The following is a 19,220-nucleotide window of genomic DNA, read 5'->3' as shown; positions in this document are numbered from 1 at the left end:
GTTCCCATCTTATGCGCCTCCTGCCCGCACGTTACGCTGATGGTGTATACCAGCCTATTCAAGAGCCACAGTTGCCAAATCCCAGAAGACTCAGTCGTTTGATTGCGAAGGGTCCGTCTGGTTTGCCCTCGACCACCAACCAAACAGTGCTCTCTGTGTTTTTTGGTAAGCATGCAGTGGATTGTCATTTCGTTTTTGAACGTTGTGTCGTACATGGCTCTGTTGTGGTTCTGTTGAATGTGGTGTGTGTGTGTGTGTGTGTGTGTGTGCATGTGTGTGTGTAAGGGCTATGTATTACAGAGTCCCTGTTTATAATCCAGTAATCAGATCTGGAGTGGTGACATGAAAATTCTTTGTACTCTGATTCTTCAGGTTACCATATTGCTTTTGAAATTTTTGACTCAAGAACCCCTGGATGTCCTCCTGAGTTCATGAACATCCCAATACCAAAAGGAGATCCTATCTTTGACACCTCTGGCACCGGGAAAGTATTGCTGCCATTTCAGAGAGCATCTTGGGACAAAGAGTCCAGCCAGAGTCCCAACAACCCTCGTATACAGGTAGTAGTGCTGACTGTTGACCAGTGTATGTGATACGGCTCAAAAATACAGCCGTTTCCAGGGAGAAGTCTGTAAAAAAAACAAACAGTGTACGTGACGAAGTACATTATGAGCTCAGATTTACATCATGTTGCCTTTCTGAGATTATCGATGCTACACAGGTGAACCTTGTGACTGCTTGGATCGATGGCAGCTCCATCTACGGGCCTTCCTCCTCTTGGTCAGATGCCCTGAGGAGTTTCTCTGGAGGGCTCTTGACTTCGGGCTCCGAGTATAACATGCCAAAACAAGAGGGAGGGCATAGTCTTATGTGGAGTGCTGCTGACCCCTCTACAGGAGAGCATGGACCCAACGGCCTTTATGGTGAGAGATTTCAGGTTCTATACTCAGAGGAAGACGTGGCTCAATCACCACAGCTAAGAATCTTTAATTATTTTTTTTAACACATCTGGACAACATTAACTTGCCATAAAGGCATGCCGAACTGACTTGGGGATATATTTTGGTTAATCTTTAAGCATTTTGGCACATATTGTTATTTAAGTATGAGACAACCAACCCATTTGGAGCTTTGAGCAGGACAAAACAAATAACGTTGGGGAATACTGCATTTTAAGCTAAGTTTCAAAAAGGAATTACTTGAGAAAGCTATTTCGCCCATGGTTAATACTTGCAATCTGAGCCGATCTGCTTGATATTCGTAATGGTTTGTCTTTTTGCCATCGTACATCCTTATGTCTATGGCAAAGGAGATGTAGCACACCTCTCTTCTGAGCAATGTTTCATAGACGGTGTTGTTTGGTATGTGCATAGTTATTATTCAGGGTGGGGCCGCAGAATTGTTCCTGCCGCTCCATTCTCAAATGTGTGATAAAGACTTAGATTAAAGGTCAGAGACCTTTCTCATGTTGTGGAGGTATGATATGTGCTGGTATGGTGTGTTATAAATGCCTTAGGGACTGTTTGTTGTCGAAGGGATTCAATTGCTTCTGTGCTGTATTCACCAAGTTGTGGTTATGGCAAAGGTACATCAGATGATCGTCTAGGACAGTTCCCTATAATTTATGACCTCCTCTGTGTCCGTCCAGAGTTGGGAAATGCCTGGGCCAATGAGAACTTGTTCACGGCAGCAGAAGGGATCGTTTGGTTTCGCTACCACAATTACATGGCCTCCAAACTTCATGAGGAGCACCCTCAATGGTCAGACGAAAACCTATTTCAGAATGCCAGGAAGATCGTTGTGGCCACGTTGCAGGTATAAGGAAACAACTCCATCTAATGCTCTCACAGCACAGGTGTCCATTTAAGTTGAGCTCTGAAAGGATGGAGTTTGCACCAACAGTAAGGTGGTTGTGAATTACTGGGTGGACTGGATGTACACTGCTCAAAAAAATAAAGGGAACACATAAGCAATGCAATGTAGCTCCAAGTCAATCACACTTTTGAGATATCAACCTGTCCAGTTAGGAAGCAACACTGATTTGTGAATCAATTTCACCTGTTGGTAAATTGTCTAATTTCCACCAGGTGGAAATTAGACAATTTGCAAGACAACCCCTATAAAAGGAATGGATTTGCAGGTGGTGGCCACAGACCATTTGCCTGTCCTCATCTTTTCTGGCCGATCTTTGGTTAGTTTTTAATTTTGCTAGTGCCCTCACCACTAGAGGTGGCATGAGGCGGTATCTGCAACCTACAGAAGTTGCTCAGGTAGTGCAGCTCATCCAGGATGGCACATCAATGCGTGCTGTGGCAAGAAGATTTGATGTGTCTCCCAGCACAGTGTCCAGAGCATGGAGGAGGTACCAGGAGACAGGCCAGTACACCAGGAGACGTGGAGGGGGCCGCAGGAGGACAACAACCCCGCAGCAGGACCGCTATCTGGTCCTTTGTGCAAGGAGGAACAGGAGGAGCACTGCCGGAGCCCTACAAAACGACCTTCAACAGGCCACTAATGTGCAGGTTTCTGCTCAAACAGTGAGAAACAGAATGCATGAGGATGGTATGAGGGCCCGACGTCCACAATTGGGGCCTGTGCTCACAGCCCAACACCGTGCAGCCCGATTGACCTTTGCCAGAGAACATCTTGGTTGGCAGATTCGCCATTGGCGGCCTGTGCTCTTCACAGATGAGAGCAGGTTCACACTGAACACATGTGACAGACGTGAGAGAGTCTGGAGACGCTGTGGAGAACGTTCTGCTGCCTGCAACATCCTCCAGCATGACCGGTTTGGCGGTGGGTCAGTGATGGTCTGGGGAGGCATATCCTTGGAGGGCCGCACAGACCTCTACGTGCTAGCCAGAGGTACCATGACTGCCATTAGGTACCGGGATGAGATCCTCCGACCCATTGTCAGACCATATGCTGGTGCAGTGGGCCCTGGGTTCCTGCTCATGCATGACAATGCTCGTCCTCATGTGGCCAGAGTGTGTCAGCAGTTCCTGTATGTCGAGGGCATGGATGCTATGGACTGGCCTGCACGTTCCCCAGACCTGAATCCAATCGAGCACCTCTGGGACATCATGTCTCGTACCATCCGCCAACGCGATGTCGCACCACAGACTGACCAGGAGTTGACCGATGCCCTGATCCAGGTCTGGGAGGAGATCCCTCAGGAGACCATCCGTCGTCTCATCAGGAGCATGCCCAGACGTTGTAGGGAGTGCATACAGGCACGTGGAGGCCACACACACTACTGAGCCTCATTTTGAATCGTCTTGAAGAATTTCCACAGAAGTTGGATCAGCCTATGTTCTCATTTTCCACTTTGATTTTGAGTATGATTCTGAATCCAGACCTTAATGGGCTAATGATTTTGATTTCCATGGATCATTCTTAGGTTATTTTGCTCTAAACACATTCCTCTGTCTAATAAATAAAGATTTTCAGCTGAAATATTTCATTCATCGAGGTCTATATTGTGTTTTTAGGTGTTCCCTTTATTTTTTTGAGCAGTATACTTTAACATGATTGCATCAGTACCGACTTCCCACAGCACGTGCAATTGGTTACCTTGTCTGTTCTCTCTCTTCTCTTCTCGTTGTGTTAGCCACTGCGCAAAAGAATCAGAACTAATGTGTGTTACATTAATGTTTTGTTTTTGTTTTTTTAAATCAGCCTGGTGCTACCATTTCACACACACACACAAAACAACAAAACGATAAAACATGACGATACGTAATCATGAAATCTGCAACTAATTCATCTTTACTGCTTGTAGCGACGCATTATGTAATAACGCCGCAATATGTAACAACTTATTACAAAATGCGGATGTTACACTTTTTTATGAAGAAAATGTAATAATTTGGTGCACTATGCAATAAACCACCAAAATTTATGTCTTGATTTGAAAAAAACGTGGCGTTATTACATAATGATGTGAAAATTTATTACATTATTACATAATGCGGCGCTACACTGCTTTTCCCCCCCAACAGAATATTGCTCTATATGAATGGCTTCCAGCATACCTCGGAAACAAGAAGCTTCCTCCTTACCCAGGTGAGAAACAGAAATGGTGAATGTGCGTACAGGGAAGGAACAAATAGCACACTGGCAGCCACAGACCATGACTGGTGAAGTGCCTCTGCTGGAGCCCCGTCTGCAAAGTGTCTGACGTGCACCTTCTGCTGAGCAAGCATCTCTAACTGAACAGACTAGAGTAGAATTCCTCTATTGTCACTGCACAGAGTACAATAAAGCATGCTGTGGTTCTGCAGAACTGGTTCAAGGGATAATTGCCAGATGAGCTCGATTGGTTTATATTAATCTTAATTTCGACGGATGTTTTGTACTTTGTCCCTCCCGATAAATCATAGCACCCCACTTCATCAGGGATACGCCACAAGAGTTCCTTTGCTTTACTGTGGCTACATAATGTTGATCTTGTTACTTCATAGACTGCTTTTTGTCCTCCTACTGTATTGCAGGGTATGTTTTCTATCATATGATATTTTGTCTGCACGCAGGGTATCAGAAATTTGTCGATCCTGGCATCTCTCCCGAATTTGGGGCTGCTGCCATGCGCTTTGGTATCTCCATGGTCCCACCTGGTATTTACATGAGGTACTCGTTTTTTGTTTCCACGTGACTAGCAGTAGTCTCGAAAAATTCTAGGTCAAAATGAAATCTCGTGCAAAATGAACACTGAGCCTATTAGTGTTATTTTGTCAAGTGCATCATGTCATCTGGTTTTTCAAATTTTCAAACGCAATCTAAATCGGAAGTACAGATTTTCATAGGAACATATTTTTATGAATTTTTGGTCTACAGAGACAGAACATGCCACTTTCGGGAGATTATCGACATAGGCGGGACTTCATCGCCTGCGATTCGTCTTTGTAACAGCTTTTGGAAGCGTGAGGTATGTCGGGATCACTCTGGTGCATTTTCAAAAGGACCCAAAGCACAGGGATCGCCGGTTTGAATCCCCATGTTACCTCTGGTTTGGTCGGGCGTCCCTACAGACACAAATGGCCGTGCCTGCGGGTGGGAAGCTCGATGTGGGTATGTGTCCTGGTTGTTGCACTAGCGCCTCCTCTGGTCGGTCGGGGCACCTATTCAGGGGGAGGGGGAACTGGGGGGAATAGCGTGATCCTCCCACGCGCTACATCCCTCTGGCGAAACTCCTCGCTGTCAGGTGAAAAGAAGCGGCTGGCAGTCGACTCCACATGTATTGGAGGAGGCATGTGGTAGTCTGCAGCCCTCCCTGGATCAGCAGAGGGGGTGGAGCAGGACCAGGACAGCTTGGAAGAGTGGGGTAACTGGCTGGGTGCAATTGGGGAGAAAATTGGGGGAAAATCCAAAAGAAAAGGGGAAATAAAGGACCCAAAGCACAGCATGGATGTAAATGGATGCGCCCCAGTTTGAAATCGTCTCTTGCTGCCGTTTGTTGTTTTTAATCGTATAGATCTCATTTTATCGTTTCTTCCCTAAAGTAAGTAAAAATAAATGCACCTGTCTATGAGAGATTCTCATAAAGTTCTCCTTGTAGTATCTGTTTGCCGCTTTAAAATGCAGAGATGGTATCAGTGACATATACATTGGATGTGAATTCATTTTTGTCAACTGTTTTGCCACACACGCCAGAGTCCCAATGTGAAATCAGGACAGGACATAGATGACCTCATCATGGGGATGGCCTCCCAGATTGCAGAGAGAGAAGACAATGTTGTTGTGGAAGACCTAAGAGGTCGCTTTGACCATTCTTATTCATTGTCGTTCATTTGGTCTTCACAACCATTATCACTCAACCAAAGCGATAACAATTAATATTTACAGTTGTGGTCTAATTTCCACCCCGCTAGACTACATGTATGGTCCCTTAAGGTTCTCCCGGTCCGATCTGGTGGCCCTGACGGTGCAGAGAGGGAGGGACTTCGGCCTCTCCAGCTACATCCAGGTCAGGCAGGCTCTGGATCTACCTCCTGTAAAGACATTCGAGGAGATTAACCCCGAGCTCAACAGTGCCAACCCGCAGGTAAATGTCCGAGGGTCCCCAAAACGTCCGTTCCCCTCAAACACATCACTTAGATACATGAACTTTAATCAAAATCTGTTCAAACGCTAGTGTATTGGTGAAATTGTATTCTGTATCCTTTTCCAACAGTTGCTTCGAGAGGTTGCAGAACTTTATCACGGAGACATCTCCAAACTTGAACTATTCCCAGGAGGGCTGCTTGAAGCTCACAATGGCCCGGGTCCGGTTTTCTCTGCCATCATATTGGACCAGTTCGAGCGTATCAGAAATGGGGACCGTTTCTGGTTCGAGAATAGACAGAATGGGTAAGATTCTCGTGAGCAGTGACTTTGAATGCGAAAGAATATTTATGGCACAATCTTATCCATTTTTGGTATAAGTCACGTCATGCACCCTTGCTGTAATCAATTTTTGCGATGATACTGTTCACGCGGATCGGGTAGACCATTCACCTAAACCACAGCCGTCTACTCATAGCGGGAGTATTTCCAGTTTGTTCACAGATGAGGAGATCCAGGCGATCCGTTACGTGACGTATCACAATGTCCTTACTGCAGTCACCAGCGCGGAAGCCAACGATGTGCAAAAAAATGTTTTCTTTTGGAAGGACGGTAACAATAAACCCTGGTTCTTTTACATATGGGCCGTACTCTATCAGACAAATAACAGAATAAATGATTTATTGTCCACTAAATATCAAAATTTCTCTGTAACCCCCCCCCCAGGTGACCCTTGTCCTCAGCCTGTTCAAGTGATTGCATCAGCGCTTGACCCCTGCACCAACATCACCAAACTCGACTACTTTGATGGGAGCGAAGTTGGTTTTAGCATATCTATCGTTGTCCTGTTCCTCTTCCCTGTTGGTCAGTAGACAAGTGGTATAAAAAAGATCAAGTTTGTGTTCTTGTATGTTCGAGTCCCTTGTATGACCAAAGCTAACAGTAAGCCAGCTTGACATTTATATAGCCAAACTTGCACCATACAGGGGCGAAGTTTTAGAATGAAAGTAAAGACAATGATTAAGGAAAGGAGCAAAAGGATTTCAAACCCATTGGCTGTGACGCACTCATTCTGATATCCCCGTCACTACTCTGCCCTTACAGTGAGCTTTCTAGTGGCTTGTGTGGTGGCACATTTCCACAAGTCCAAGTCCAAGAAATACCAAAAGAAAGGAAAAGCTGATGACAGAACAGAGGAGCCCTCTGTTGGAATCATGGGTACGGTATCAGTGGTAGTACTTGCTCACACGCTCACACACACACACACACAGTACAAATGCATATACATGCTTGTTACCTCTCTATGTGGTGTGATGGATTCCTGTAATTTTTACACCTTTGCTTATGCTATCCAATATCCTGTCACACACTGTCCTTTGCGCGCCCAGCCTATGAGTGGCAGGGCCCTGAGAAGCCTTTGCATCAGGTCAGTGTGGAGATCGACGAGAGGAGAAGGCTGCAGGTGTTTGACAGGGCTGGTCCTCCCCTTCGCTGCCTCATCCTCGGTAATCAGGCCCACCTCCATCTATTCCTCTCCAATGACGGCGATCGCAAAGAACTGCTGCTCAAAGTGCCGAAAGAGCACGACTTGGTGAGTATTCGAAATCATAAAAGTCACAGCAGCACATTCAATGCCGGAGGAGCAAACGGATCTTAATACGTTGCCGTCAACTGGGTGCGCTACCAAAGGCTGTGTTTGTGTTCCCTCCGCAGAGCTTTAAAATTGTGTGCACATTTAAAACTAGCAAACTTTTTTTCAATCTAAAATCCAAATCTTTGGTGTGGGGGGCCAACATTTAAAAATCCTTTCATTTTCCCCCAAAGCATCTAACCACATCCTCTGAATTTGACTCAGTCTGTTAATTGGTTCCTCCTCACCCGTCTGTGTTTGTGCTGACAGGTGCTGTTTTTTGAAGACGAGTGCAAGCGTGCAGAATTTGTCGAGCAGCTATGTCCAGACGCCGACAACAGCAGGCAGGAGATCACAGTGAAGGAGATGAGAAGGAACGAGCTGCTAAAGGAGGCTTTGACCAAAGAGCAGAGGGCTCAGATTGTGGAGACCTTCATTAGACATGCCTTCTGTAAGGTAAAACAGTCACCTGGATGTTTAACTCATCCTTCACTGTGTGGTTCGACGTTGTGGCAGTAGTTTTGGCTTTGGTAACACAATGTCGTCAATACTTGTCTGAGGTCAAATAAGCCTGACCTCGGGGCGTCCGGGTGACGTGACGGTCTATTCCGTTGCCTACCAACACGGGGATCACCAGTTTGAATCCCTCTGTTACCTCCCGCTTGGTCGGGTGTCCCTACAGACACAATTGGCCGTGTCTGCGGGTGGGAAGCTGGATGTGGGTATGTGTCCTGGTTGCTGCACTAGCGCCTCCTCTGGTTGGTCGGGGCACCTGTTCGGGGGGAGAGGGAACTGGGGGAATAGCATCATCCTCCCACATGCTATGTCCCCCTGGCAAAACTCCTCACTGTCAGGTGAAAAGAAGGGGCTGGCGACTCCACATGTATCAGAGGAGGCATGTGGTAGTCTGCGGCCCTCCCCGGCTCAGTAGAGGAGCTGGAACAGTGACCGGGATGGCTTGGAAGTTAGGGCAATTGGCCGGATACAACTGGGGAGAAAAGGGGGGGAAAATAAAAAAAATAAGCCTGATCTCAAGTGAAAAGGTCATTCATGTTCAAGATGACCACAGATGGTAGTTGGAGATATTCCTAATGACACTATGGTAACATTTAATGTGAAACTGTCCCACTGCTGTGCAGATCTTGGAGATAGAGAAGGGTGATGCCGGCTTCATAAGTGGTGTGATCCGCAAGAAAACTAGGGAGGTTCTCCAGTGTGAGCTGAGCGCGTCAGAGTTTGCAGATGTACTGCAACTTAAACCGGACTCTTTATTCGTGGACTCCATGTTCACCCTAGCCGACAAGGATGGCAATGGTTACCTTTCCTTTCAGGAGTTCCTTGACGTAATGGTCATCTTCATGAAAGGTAAATCCCGTGATCTCTCTCCTCCACTCAAATGAAAAACAAAGAGAAAAGTACCACTTGTTTCCTTCCTCAGATTTGTTGTCCTCTTGGTGCAAGTTGAAAAAATAAACCCAATATCAAATCTAATATTGATACTGAAGTAGGTGGCCCGAATGGTTCTTTGTTTACCTGTAGAACAGAGTTGAGAATGTTATCAATATTTTAAATATATATATTTGTATAGGGTCCCCTGAGGAAAAATCCAAGCTCCTATTCTCTATGCACGACACCAGTGGAAACGGCTTCTTATCCAAAGAAGAATTTTCCAGGATGCTCAGGTTTGCTTGCCTATTGTTGTGTGCTTGTGTCTACATCCAATCTTTTTGCATGTGTCATCATCCATCTTACCCCCTCTGTGTGTTATAGGTCCTTCATTGAAATCTCCAATGGTGCTCTGTCCAAGAGCCAGGTGGAGCAGGGTATCTCCACCATGATGCGGGCAGCAGACCTTGACAACCAAGAGATAGTCACTTGGGAAAACTTCCATTTCCTCCTGCGGGACCATGAGAAGGAGTTGCAGTTTGCCCAGCTCAATGTCAAAGGTCAGTAGCCGATCGGGCAGAGCATTTTCCAAGAATCCTGTTTCCTACTAGAGTTATAAGAACCTTTTGTCTGACTTTATTGGATGGGCTTCTTGGTTCTGCTGTTTGAGCAGGGATGGAGACGCAGGAGAAGAAAAAACTGAGTCGAGACCTAAGAGTATCCTTCATTTGCCCACAAAGCAGGTAAGGGAACAGGGCCAAATCAAAGGTTGGCGTGCTGTAATGATTACAACGAACCAGTTTGGAAAGCACGCCTTTTGTCATCATCCAAATTAACAGCTATTAGCAAATAATCTGTGTGGGGACAAGATGATTCACAACAGGTGTGAATCTTTATTATCTTTCCCAATTCACATCCTGAGGACTCACCATATTCTGTTCACAGTGGCAACAAGAAAGATGCCCGTGAGCTGCGCAGACGTCAGGGGAAGAAGTATGTTGTTTGTTTTTCATTTTAGAATTGCCTTCTATCCTACCATAGATCATATTAAGTTATAAATGTGGTAGGGTGTCCGGATAGCGTAGCAGTCTATTCCGATGCCTACCAACACGGGGATCGCCGGTTCAAATCCCATTGTTACCTCCGGCTTGGTCGGGCGTCCCTATAGACACAATTGGCCGTGTCTGCGGGTGGGAAGCCGGATGTGGGTATGTGTACTGGTCACCGCACTGGCGCCTCCTCTGGTTGGTTGGGGCGCCTGTTCGGGGGGGGGGGGACTGGGGGGAATGGCGTGATCCTCCCACGCGCTACGTTCCCCTGCTGAAACTCCTCACTGTCAGGTGAAAAGAAGTGGCTGGCGACTCCACATGTATCGGAGGAGGCACGTGGTAGTCTGCAGCCCTCCCCCGGATCAGCAGAGGAAGTGGAGCAGCGACCGGGACGGCTGGGAAGAGTGGGGTAATTGGCCGGATACAATTAGGGAGATAACGTGGGGAAAAAACCCCACAAAAAAAAATATATAAATGTGGGATAGTAGATTAAGAGTCTGCCTAATTGCAGATTTTGGCGTGTATATTATCCAGTGTTTTCTGGTGGGTAAATGTTACATTTTGCATCAAGTGACTATGAGACCCTCATAGCGACTCCCACTGATGTCACTGTCTCATCAGCTGAGAGAGAAAGGGCAGTAATTCATGTTGATTTCTACCCTCCCACAACCATGACTTATGTACGTGTATCGGTTATTGCTCCATGAGGGATACCAGTAATTTTGCGGTGACTATGGATGTGTAACGGACCATGTGGTTTACCAAATATTTTGAAATGTGTAGTTTTTTGCATGATGCGCTAATTCTTAGGCTTTCTGAGTAGGGTATTAACAGCATGACACATAGTCGTCCTTGGCTTTCTTTGTGGTCATACGTGTTGCACTTCCATGAAATGCAGACCGAAATGAATTCACTGTAAATCACCCACGCTTAAAAGTGAACTGACTTATTTCAGGCCCGACCTCGAAACTCCAAGGGTCTACGTGAAGCCAAAGCGTGTACCATACCTAAGGAACCCCATCCAGCAGAAGATCCAGCAGTTCAAACGCTTTATTGAGAATTACCGTCGTCACATAGTGTGTGTCATCATTGTTTATGGCATCACTGCAGGCGTGGCGCTGGAAAGATGTTACTGTAAGTGGCATTTGCCAATTCCTTGTTTATGTTCCTTGTTAATACCTTATTGTTATGCTGACTCTGCCTTCATCATTCCTGAGAACATCATAATCCTTTATTGTCTTAGCAAACAGGACGTTTATTTTCACTTGAACTGCTTTTAATCAAAGCATATCAAGAGTCAAGGCCTGAACTGAGAGATAAAAACTCATAACTTTGTGTTTAGACTATGCTCTGCAGGCCGACTCCACAGGTATCCCGGAAACCTCGATCGTAGGGATTGTGGTGTCTCGTGGCTCAGCAGCGGCCATCTCCTTCTTGTTTCCCTACATGCTCTTAACCGTGTGTCGCAACCTCATCACACTGTGCCGAGAAACCTTCCTCAACCGTTACATCCCCTTTGATGCCGCCATCGATTTCCACCGCTTCATGGCTATGACTGCCATCGTCCTCACAGGTTTGGTAGCAACAGTAACGAGAAGTCATAGCAGCTGTTTCAACAGCAAAGTTGTGTCGCATCTTATCACATGGTTCTTTACGTGGCACTGCCCTCATTCGTTATTTTCTGCCAACTTAATTTTGCCTTCACACTGTTTGTCGTTGTTCACCTCCCTTTCTCCTTCTTCTGCAGTCATTCATAGTTTGGGTCATGTAGTCAACGTCTACATCTTCTCTATCAGTGACCTAAGCATCCTGTCCTGTCTCTTCCCCAAAGTCTTTTTCAACAACGGGTAATGTGTATTAAAAGCTATTTGATTTTAGCAGGCCCCATAGAATAAGGGCTTTGCTACAGAAACACAACATAATGCATTTGTGTCATTTGTGTAGTTGATTTTTTCTGGGTTGTCTCCATTTTTCAGATCTGAACTCCCCCAGAGCTGGAAATGGTGGTTCTTTCAAACAGTCCCAGGTAAGCAGGAAAATAAAAGCTCGGCATTTTGACAGCTGACAGTTTCATTGTCAGACTCAAACGGTGGGTTCAATATCAGATTGTCATTTTGTTTTCATTTCTGGTTTTGTGTTTTGTTTTAGGAATGACGGGTATCCTGCTTCTCTTAGCTTTTTCTTTCATATATGTTTTCGCATCCCGCTATTTCCGCCGCATCAGTTTCCGTGGATTCTGGCTCACGCATTACCTTTACATCATTGTATACACCCTGGTGAGTTCCTCTTCGTCAACTAGGAAACCCAACCAGCACCGAATAAGCATGGAAAATCTAATTGCACTTACAGGAAAGAGGTTTTTGTTAACAGTGTGTGATGGAGGTCTTGGCTTTGTGCTTCTCCCACAGACTGTCATACACGGAAGCTTTGCCTTGATTCAAGAACCACGCTTCCATATCTACCTGATCCCCCCGGCGCTGCTCTTCCTGCTGGACAAACTGATCAGTTTGAGCAGGAAGAAAGTGGAGATCCCTGTGGTCAGAGCCGAACTTCTCCCTTCAGGTGATGTGCAGCATTTTGCATCTGACAAGGATAAGCAAACACATGTCACTACGGGGGTCAACTACTATGCGTTCATCACCGCAAAAAATGCAGTGACAAAATGAGACCAAATTCTGCAAATTCACACAAGAAAATCCCCAAAATCACTTGATTACCTGAAAGACGAGAAGTCTTGAAACAAGTTAAGCTGCATTGATTTTAAGATATTCATTCCACCAAGTCTTAAACATAACTTTTCTCAAGTTTAATTGTGCACTTTTTAGACATTAGACCAATGCTCTTTTTAAGATGAAGTTTAAAAAGTTTAAGATTAAAAATCTTACAGTCAGCTCTTGATGAATAAATGATTCTTGAAACAAGATGACAAGATATTGCTGTGTGACTGTCAGGCTTAGTCAGACATACCGCTTTTGCAGTGTTTAGTGTGTCCTTTTTTCCCCCTGTTTATTTTTGTCTGTCTTTTCTGTCTGTAGTCGCGAAATCACAGCATTTCATTGTTTTTACTTGGATTATAGCATTTTTATGGATGATGTGTTTTATGTTTGTGCCTCCGTCGGCTGTCCTTCCTACAGGTGTGACACATCTGGAATTCAAGCGCCCGCAGGGCTTTGTGTATCGTTCAGGCCAGTGGGTTCGTATAGCGTGTCTGCTGTTGGGCACGGACGAGTATCACCCATTTACCCTGACGTCAGCGCCACACGAAGAGAACCTCAGCCTGCACATCCGTGCTGTGGGACCCTGGACCAATCGACTAAGAGAGCTCTACTCCGACGAAAGCGAGGTCGAGCGTGGCACCTATCCAAAGGCATGATATGTTGTAGTACTAACGCGTATTGTACGTCTGTCTGCATGTGTGCACCTCTGTGTCCTTGATGATGCTAATGTTTGAAATTCATCCTTAGTTGTACCTGGACGGACCGTTCGGAGAAGGCCATCAGGAGTGGATTGACTATGAGGTTTCTGTTCTGGTGGGAGGAGGGATTGGAGTCACCCCATTCACCTCCATCCTCAAGGACCTTGTGTTCAAGTCCTCCGTCAAGTCGAAGGTTCAGTGTCAAAAGGTGAGCCTATGTCTCGATTACAATAACATACACATTGTCCTAAGAGCCATCCCATCACACCCATTCACATTTAAACTTCCCGCCTCATCTGTGTGGGCGTAATTATTCCGACAAGTTATACACGAATCAGTTCTCTGATAGAAGGATGATCATTGTTTCCTGGAAGGTATACTTCATCTGGGTGACACGGACACAACGCCAGTTTGAGTGGGTGTCCGACATCATCAGAGAGGTGGAGGAGTTGGACACCCTCGACTTGGTGTCAGTTCATATCTACATCACTCAGCTAGCGGAGAAGTTTGACCTCCGCACCACCATGCTGGTGAGATCAGGGGCTCTATTTTACATTAACCCTCATGACAACGGAAACTGCATCGTGATGCGGTATTGAATAAGCTCTGATTATTATTTCAAAGTTGCATGCAGTAGGTATGTTTCTCACCAATTCCTGTGTTTGATCTGTGCTCAGTATGTGTGTGAGCGTCACTTCCAGAAGGTGTGGAACCGCAGCCTGTTCACCGGCCTGCGCTCCGTCACTCACTTTGGCCGCCCTCCCTTTGTGTCCTTCTTCAGCTCCCTGCAGGAAGTCCATCCCCAGGTCTCTGCTCATACCTTTTCTTTACCTGCCTTGTATTCCTGCCTAAGAACCACAGGCTGAACCCACTACATAAGACGCATTGTTTTTCTTTTTCATTTCAATTTATGTATTATTATATTTTCAATTTCATAATAGGTGGGTAAAATCGGTGTATTCAGCTGTGGTCCCCCCGGACTGACCAAAGGTGTGGAACGGGCTTGCCAGCAGATGAACAAGAGGGACCAGGCACACTTTGTTCATCACTACGAGAACTTTTGAGCTGTTGGCAGCTCAGTGCTTCACGGTGATCAGTGACACACGTTCTTGCCAAATCTAAAGTGTGATGTGCTGAACAGCTTACCAACTAAATCAGGATAGAAGCTTCTGACAGGTAGTAAATGCTAATAAACTTGTTCATCACTACGAGAACTTTTGACCTGTTGGCAGCTCAGTGCTTCACGGTGATCAGTGACACACATTCTTGCCAAATCTACAGAGTGACGTGCTAAACAGCTTACCAACTAAATCGGGATAGAACCTTTTGAATAATGGGTAGTAAATGATAATAATTAAAGAATTGCATTGCTTATTGATCAAGTGCTCCCCTCAAACTGTTGTTTAAAATCACTGAATGTGAATTTTATCATGGGACATTTGGTTGTACATCGCCTAACGGAGATTATTCTACTAAAATCATCATGAGATGTATTATGCATGAATATCAACATTTATTTTCAGATACTAAAACATTTTTAGACCATGGTGCATTGTTACTGATGTTCATCTCTAGGTTACATTTATTTTAAGTCGCAAAAATAATCCTCCCCGGAATATTCTGTATTGGATAACAAAAACAATGTACCCCTACCCTCCATATATTGTATTTGTTGAATTATCTCCAATTACTTAACTCTATTATCATGTCCCCCCCCTTTTTCTCCCCCAATTATACCTGGCCAATCACCCCGCTCTCCGAGCTGTCCCAGTCGCTGCCCCCCGTTGATCTGGGGAGGGTTGCAGACTACCACATGCCTCCTCCAATACATGTGGAGTCGCCAGCTGCTTCTTTTCACCTGACAGTGAGGAGTTTCACCAGGGGACGTAGCGCGTGGGAGGATCACGCTATTCCCCCCAGTTCCCCCTCCCCCCTGAACGGGTGCCTCGACTGACCTGAGGAGGCGCTAGTGCAGCGACCAGGACACATACCCACATCCGGCTTCCCACCTGCAGACACAGCCAATTGTGTCTGTATGGAAGCCCGACCAAGCCGGATGTAACACGGGGATTCGAACAGGCAACCCCCGTGTTGGTAGACAAAAGAACAGACCACCACGCTACCTTGACGTCCCCCAACTCTGCTATCATTAACCATTTTATTTGAAGTACAGATTACTATGTTGTCCTGTTATTATTATTATTATTATTATTGTAGCGAATTCGGGGGGCAGCCGGGACACGAACCCGGGTCTCCCGCACCATGGGCGACTAGTTCAACCAGTCGACTAAAGTGTCCAACCCATTAGCCAAGGGCTAGCGAGTCCACTTATCCGTGGTCATTACAATATTATCCATTTGGTAACCGCGAAGGTTTCGTCTAACGTGACTCAGTGTCCCTGTTTTTGTATTGTGAACTGAAACAGATATACAAGTAAAGGATAACACCCAAGATGACTGTACAGACAACTCTGACCAAACTAGACCCTTGGCGTGACTTCAACTTGTGCCTTGCTCTCTCATTCTCATTTATTTGTTTGCTAAAGATTGTGCCGCAGTTGTCCCAGATTCTCTGGAATCGCCGTATAAAAAGCAAGCACTTCAATTACACTAGGGACGTGACACTGATATTATGACTCAGTTTTTCATAAGGAAATTAGATTCACGGAGGGTGTTTTTAAGTGCAAAGATAAACTCGTGACCGGGTGAGGTGATAAGAAAACAACAAAAATTCATGGGCCAATAACGTGGTGGAAGGATCAATGTTATAGGCTAATCCCAAAGCAAATACAAGTAACCTAAAGGGTGGGAAGGCTAATCTCTAAATGATGATTATGCACAGCATGAGACCGGATAAGCCTTTGTTTTGTTTTGTTTTGTTTTTATGTTATCACTGTAGGAATATCTGTTAGTTATGTCTTCCCTCAGGAAGACACCTGTTGGGTTTGATCAATTCTTTTCTCGAACACAATTGTAAAGGATGTAACCTGTATTTTTTTTTTAACCATGTCTTTTACTTGCACAGTTCCACTTTACTTGACAAAGAATGAGAAATCTGACTGGCAGCTTAAGGCAATGAGAAATAAATTTTGTACAAGGATGGTGAAATTTATTATAACCCATTAATGAGATCTCTACTGATAATAAATTGTATACAAAAAACACGGCCACTTTCATTGTCATAATTGTCATCATCAGCACCATCGTCATCATCATCATTATTATCACATAAAACCACTGTGAACCTATAAGATCACATGGTCAATAATTCCCCACCTAAGTATGCCATGTAACAGAGGGGCTGACGGTCTGTAATCTAGTATCTTCAGCCATTTGACTCTTCCACTCCAACCCAACACCGTAAACTGAGACAGGAAGTAGCACAAGCACAGAGAACATAAGCCTATGAAATCGCAATATATCACCTTTCTTACAGTAGCGTAATATATCGCCATATATCGAATCGTAACCCCTGTATCGTGATACGTATCGTATCGATAGATTCTTGCCAATAAACAGCCCTACACACCAGTGTGCACAGCCCAGTCTTTATAGCTACAATCCCGAAGATCATTAGTTTATAGCTTAATATACTGACACTAATGGTGATACCGATAACAGAACATTCTAAATCCAAAGGGGTCCGTTTCCAGTAAGACAGAGTCCTGCTTAACCTGGGTTTTATCTACCCAATGTAATATATGTTGAAAAAGTTCATTCTGTGAGCTTTGATTTTCCTCAAACTTGCCGTCAGCCACCATATTCTTACGCAATTGGCTTCTATTGTGAAAACATACAAAGGATATTTTCCCCGGGAATGTCCTACTTGACAGGAAGTAACCATTAAAATGAGCAACCGCAAAAGTGTTCATGGTTTGCTGTTGGCTTAGTTAATGGATTAGATGTTTCAAATTGATAATCTATGAATCTCTGCTGCATTGGCAACAAGTAAAAGTAAGCAATTCAGAAATTGTGCAAAACTCAGCCTTGCATTTTTTCCACAAGAGATGAATATCTGGAGTGGTTAAGGATTGTCGGGTAGGTAGTCCTGAAGGGCTTTACAATCAGTACAATATACAACAGCATATGACATATGACGCCCTGTATACTTGGGCCCTATACCTGAATGAGGAAAAACGCCACGAGGAAAACCTTATCAGGAGAATAAATACGGGAAAAACTTCAGGAAGAGCATGTTTGCTCTACAATTATCATACAGCCATTCCCAGTTTCCCCATTGGCATAAGCCATTTAACCAGCCATAAAGTACTTAACCGCAGTCATGTTTATGTCATTCATGCCTGTGCTGTGATCTCTGACCTACTGAGCCAGAAGAAAATAGACAGATCTTTTTGTTTTTTTATATCAAGCCATAAAGCTATAAATAACAGCTACACAGTAATATCATGTATGCAAGTACATGATATTAAATGACAAATAACGTCTTCCTGATTCCTGATCTGCTCTAAAATATATTAATGGATTGTGAAATAACTAGGTTTGACTAGAATCTTAAAAAATCTATGTTAATGTAAATACAGGGGCGTTTCCAGGATTTGAGGACATCCGGGGCTTAGCATGGACCTCTGTAGGGGGGGTCCAGGGGGATCTTCACTCGGAATTTTTTTTTTATACACAAGGTCTATTTTGATGCTTTTTTTAATGCACTCTGGCACCTTCCAAAGTACATGTCTTAATCATTGAACATTTTAAATTTGTACCTCAAAAACTCTTGTTTACTCTCCAGATTAAGTATGAATTGTGATGTTAAAAATATTCGTAGTTGTTAGTAATTAGTATTAGTATTGAGTAGAGGCAGAATACTTCACAACTGCTATCATTAGACATTTATTGACATGCTACAGTACCAGAATAGAGAAAAAAAGTTAAATGTATTTATGATAACATTAGTTATTGGAATAGTACATTTTCTTTCACACACACACACACACACACACACACACACACACACACACACACACACACACACACACACACACACACACACACACACACACACACACACACACACACACACACACACACTTTAACGGTTTAGGTCCGTTCTGTGTATCTTGGCTGAGGCAGTGGAGGATGAAGGCAAAAACTCACATCCACACAAGTGCTGGGATTTCACAACTCATCATCATCATCATCAGTTCCATAACCTTTTTTGAGGTCGTAGGAGTACAGCTGATGCCTCAACAGGTTGAGTCATCATTGTGTTTCAGTAGGGTGAGTACCTGGTGGTCCCTATCTCCTCTCCAGGTATGGATGGCCGTTGGTTCACAGAGGAACTCATCCGCCCTTTGACAGGTTTTGTTTTTAGTCCTGCTGGGTGTCCACACACCCTCCTCACAACAACCCAAGGGTTGAAGTGGGGGTGCCGGTTTAGTCGCCCACAACCCTACGGTGGCAGTTTAACGTTGTACCCAGGACTTTCACAACAAATGTTCGTCGTTTAATTAACTACACATCAACCTTACCACGCCCGGTTGTACGGCTACTATTTTATCAGAACAAAATAGAGGCCGCACGTAACCTAAAAGTTACTGTTGAGTTGAGAGGCAAAATAAACAGGCGCTCGGCAATGTCCGTCTATTCATTAGCGTGTACGCTGCTCAACTGACTCGAAGAACACAAGACCGTCTGATGACGCCACCTCTCCTGCGTCCAGGCAAGTACGTCTTAAAGGGTTG

The 19,220-nt window shown here is 44.8% G+C and overlaps 1 protein-coding gene across 1 annotated transcript; it reads left to right on the top strand.

Moving 5' to 3' along the window:
• On the top strand, positions 1–14,714 carry duox (dual oxidase). The gene is made up of 31 exons (XM_056282149.1): positions 1–165; positions 373–560; positions 722–923; positions 1,649–1,815; positions 4,002–4,065; positions 4,533–4,629; positions 4,837–4,927; positions 5,653–5,755; positions 5,871–6,043; positions 6,173–6,348; positions 6,536–6,654; positions 6,769–6,906; positions 7,147–7,260; positions 7,431–7,633; positions 7,943–8,128; positions 8,812–9,037; positions 9,261–9,354; positions 9,443–9,618; positions 9,732–9,801; positions 10,004–10,051; positions 11,063–11,241; positions 11,450–11,680; positions 11,855–11,954; positions 12,084–12,133; positions 12,256–12,383; positions 12,516–12,669; positions 13,242–13,474; positions 13,572–13,730; positions 13,897–14,052; positions 14,200–14,328; positions 14,464–14,714. Exons 1-31 carry the CDS (start codon positions 12–14, stop codon positions 14,584–14,586), a joined length of 4,431 nt encoding a protein of 1,476 aa, XP_056138124.1. The 5' UTR covers positions 1–11; the 3' UTR covers positions 14,587–14,714.
• Positions 14,715–19,220: the final 4,506 nt, after the last annotated feature.

Source organism: Lampris incognitus, chromosome 6 (genome assembly GCF_029633865.1).
Source record: "Lampris incognitus isolate fLamInc1 chromosome 6, fLamInc1.hap2, whole genome shotgun sequence".
NCBI classification, from domain to species: Eukaryota; Metazoa; Chordata; class Actinopteri; order Lampriformes; family Lampridae; genus Lampris; species Lampris incognitus.
This window is presented reverse-complemented; position numbering and strand designations above follow the sequence as displayed.

Bases quoted from the DNA above. Each gene is read 5' to 3' on its own strand.
- duox (XM_056282149.1), top strand. From the start codon at position 12: ATGCGCCTCCTGCCCGCACGTTACGCTGATGGTGTATACCAGCCTATT. The intron at 1,816-4,001 runs GTATAAGGAAAC...CCCCCCCAACAG, and splicing joins TCGTTGTGGCCACGTTGCAG to AATATTGCTCTATATGAATG. The intron at 10,052-11,062 runs GTATGTTGTTTG...GACTTATTTCAG, and splicing joins CGCAGACGTCAGGGGAAGAA to GCCCGACCTCGAAACTCCAA.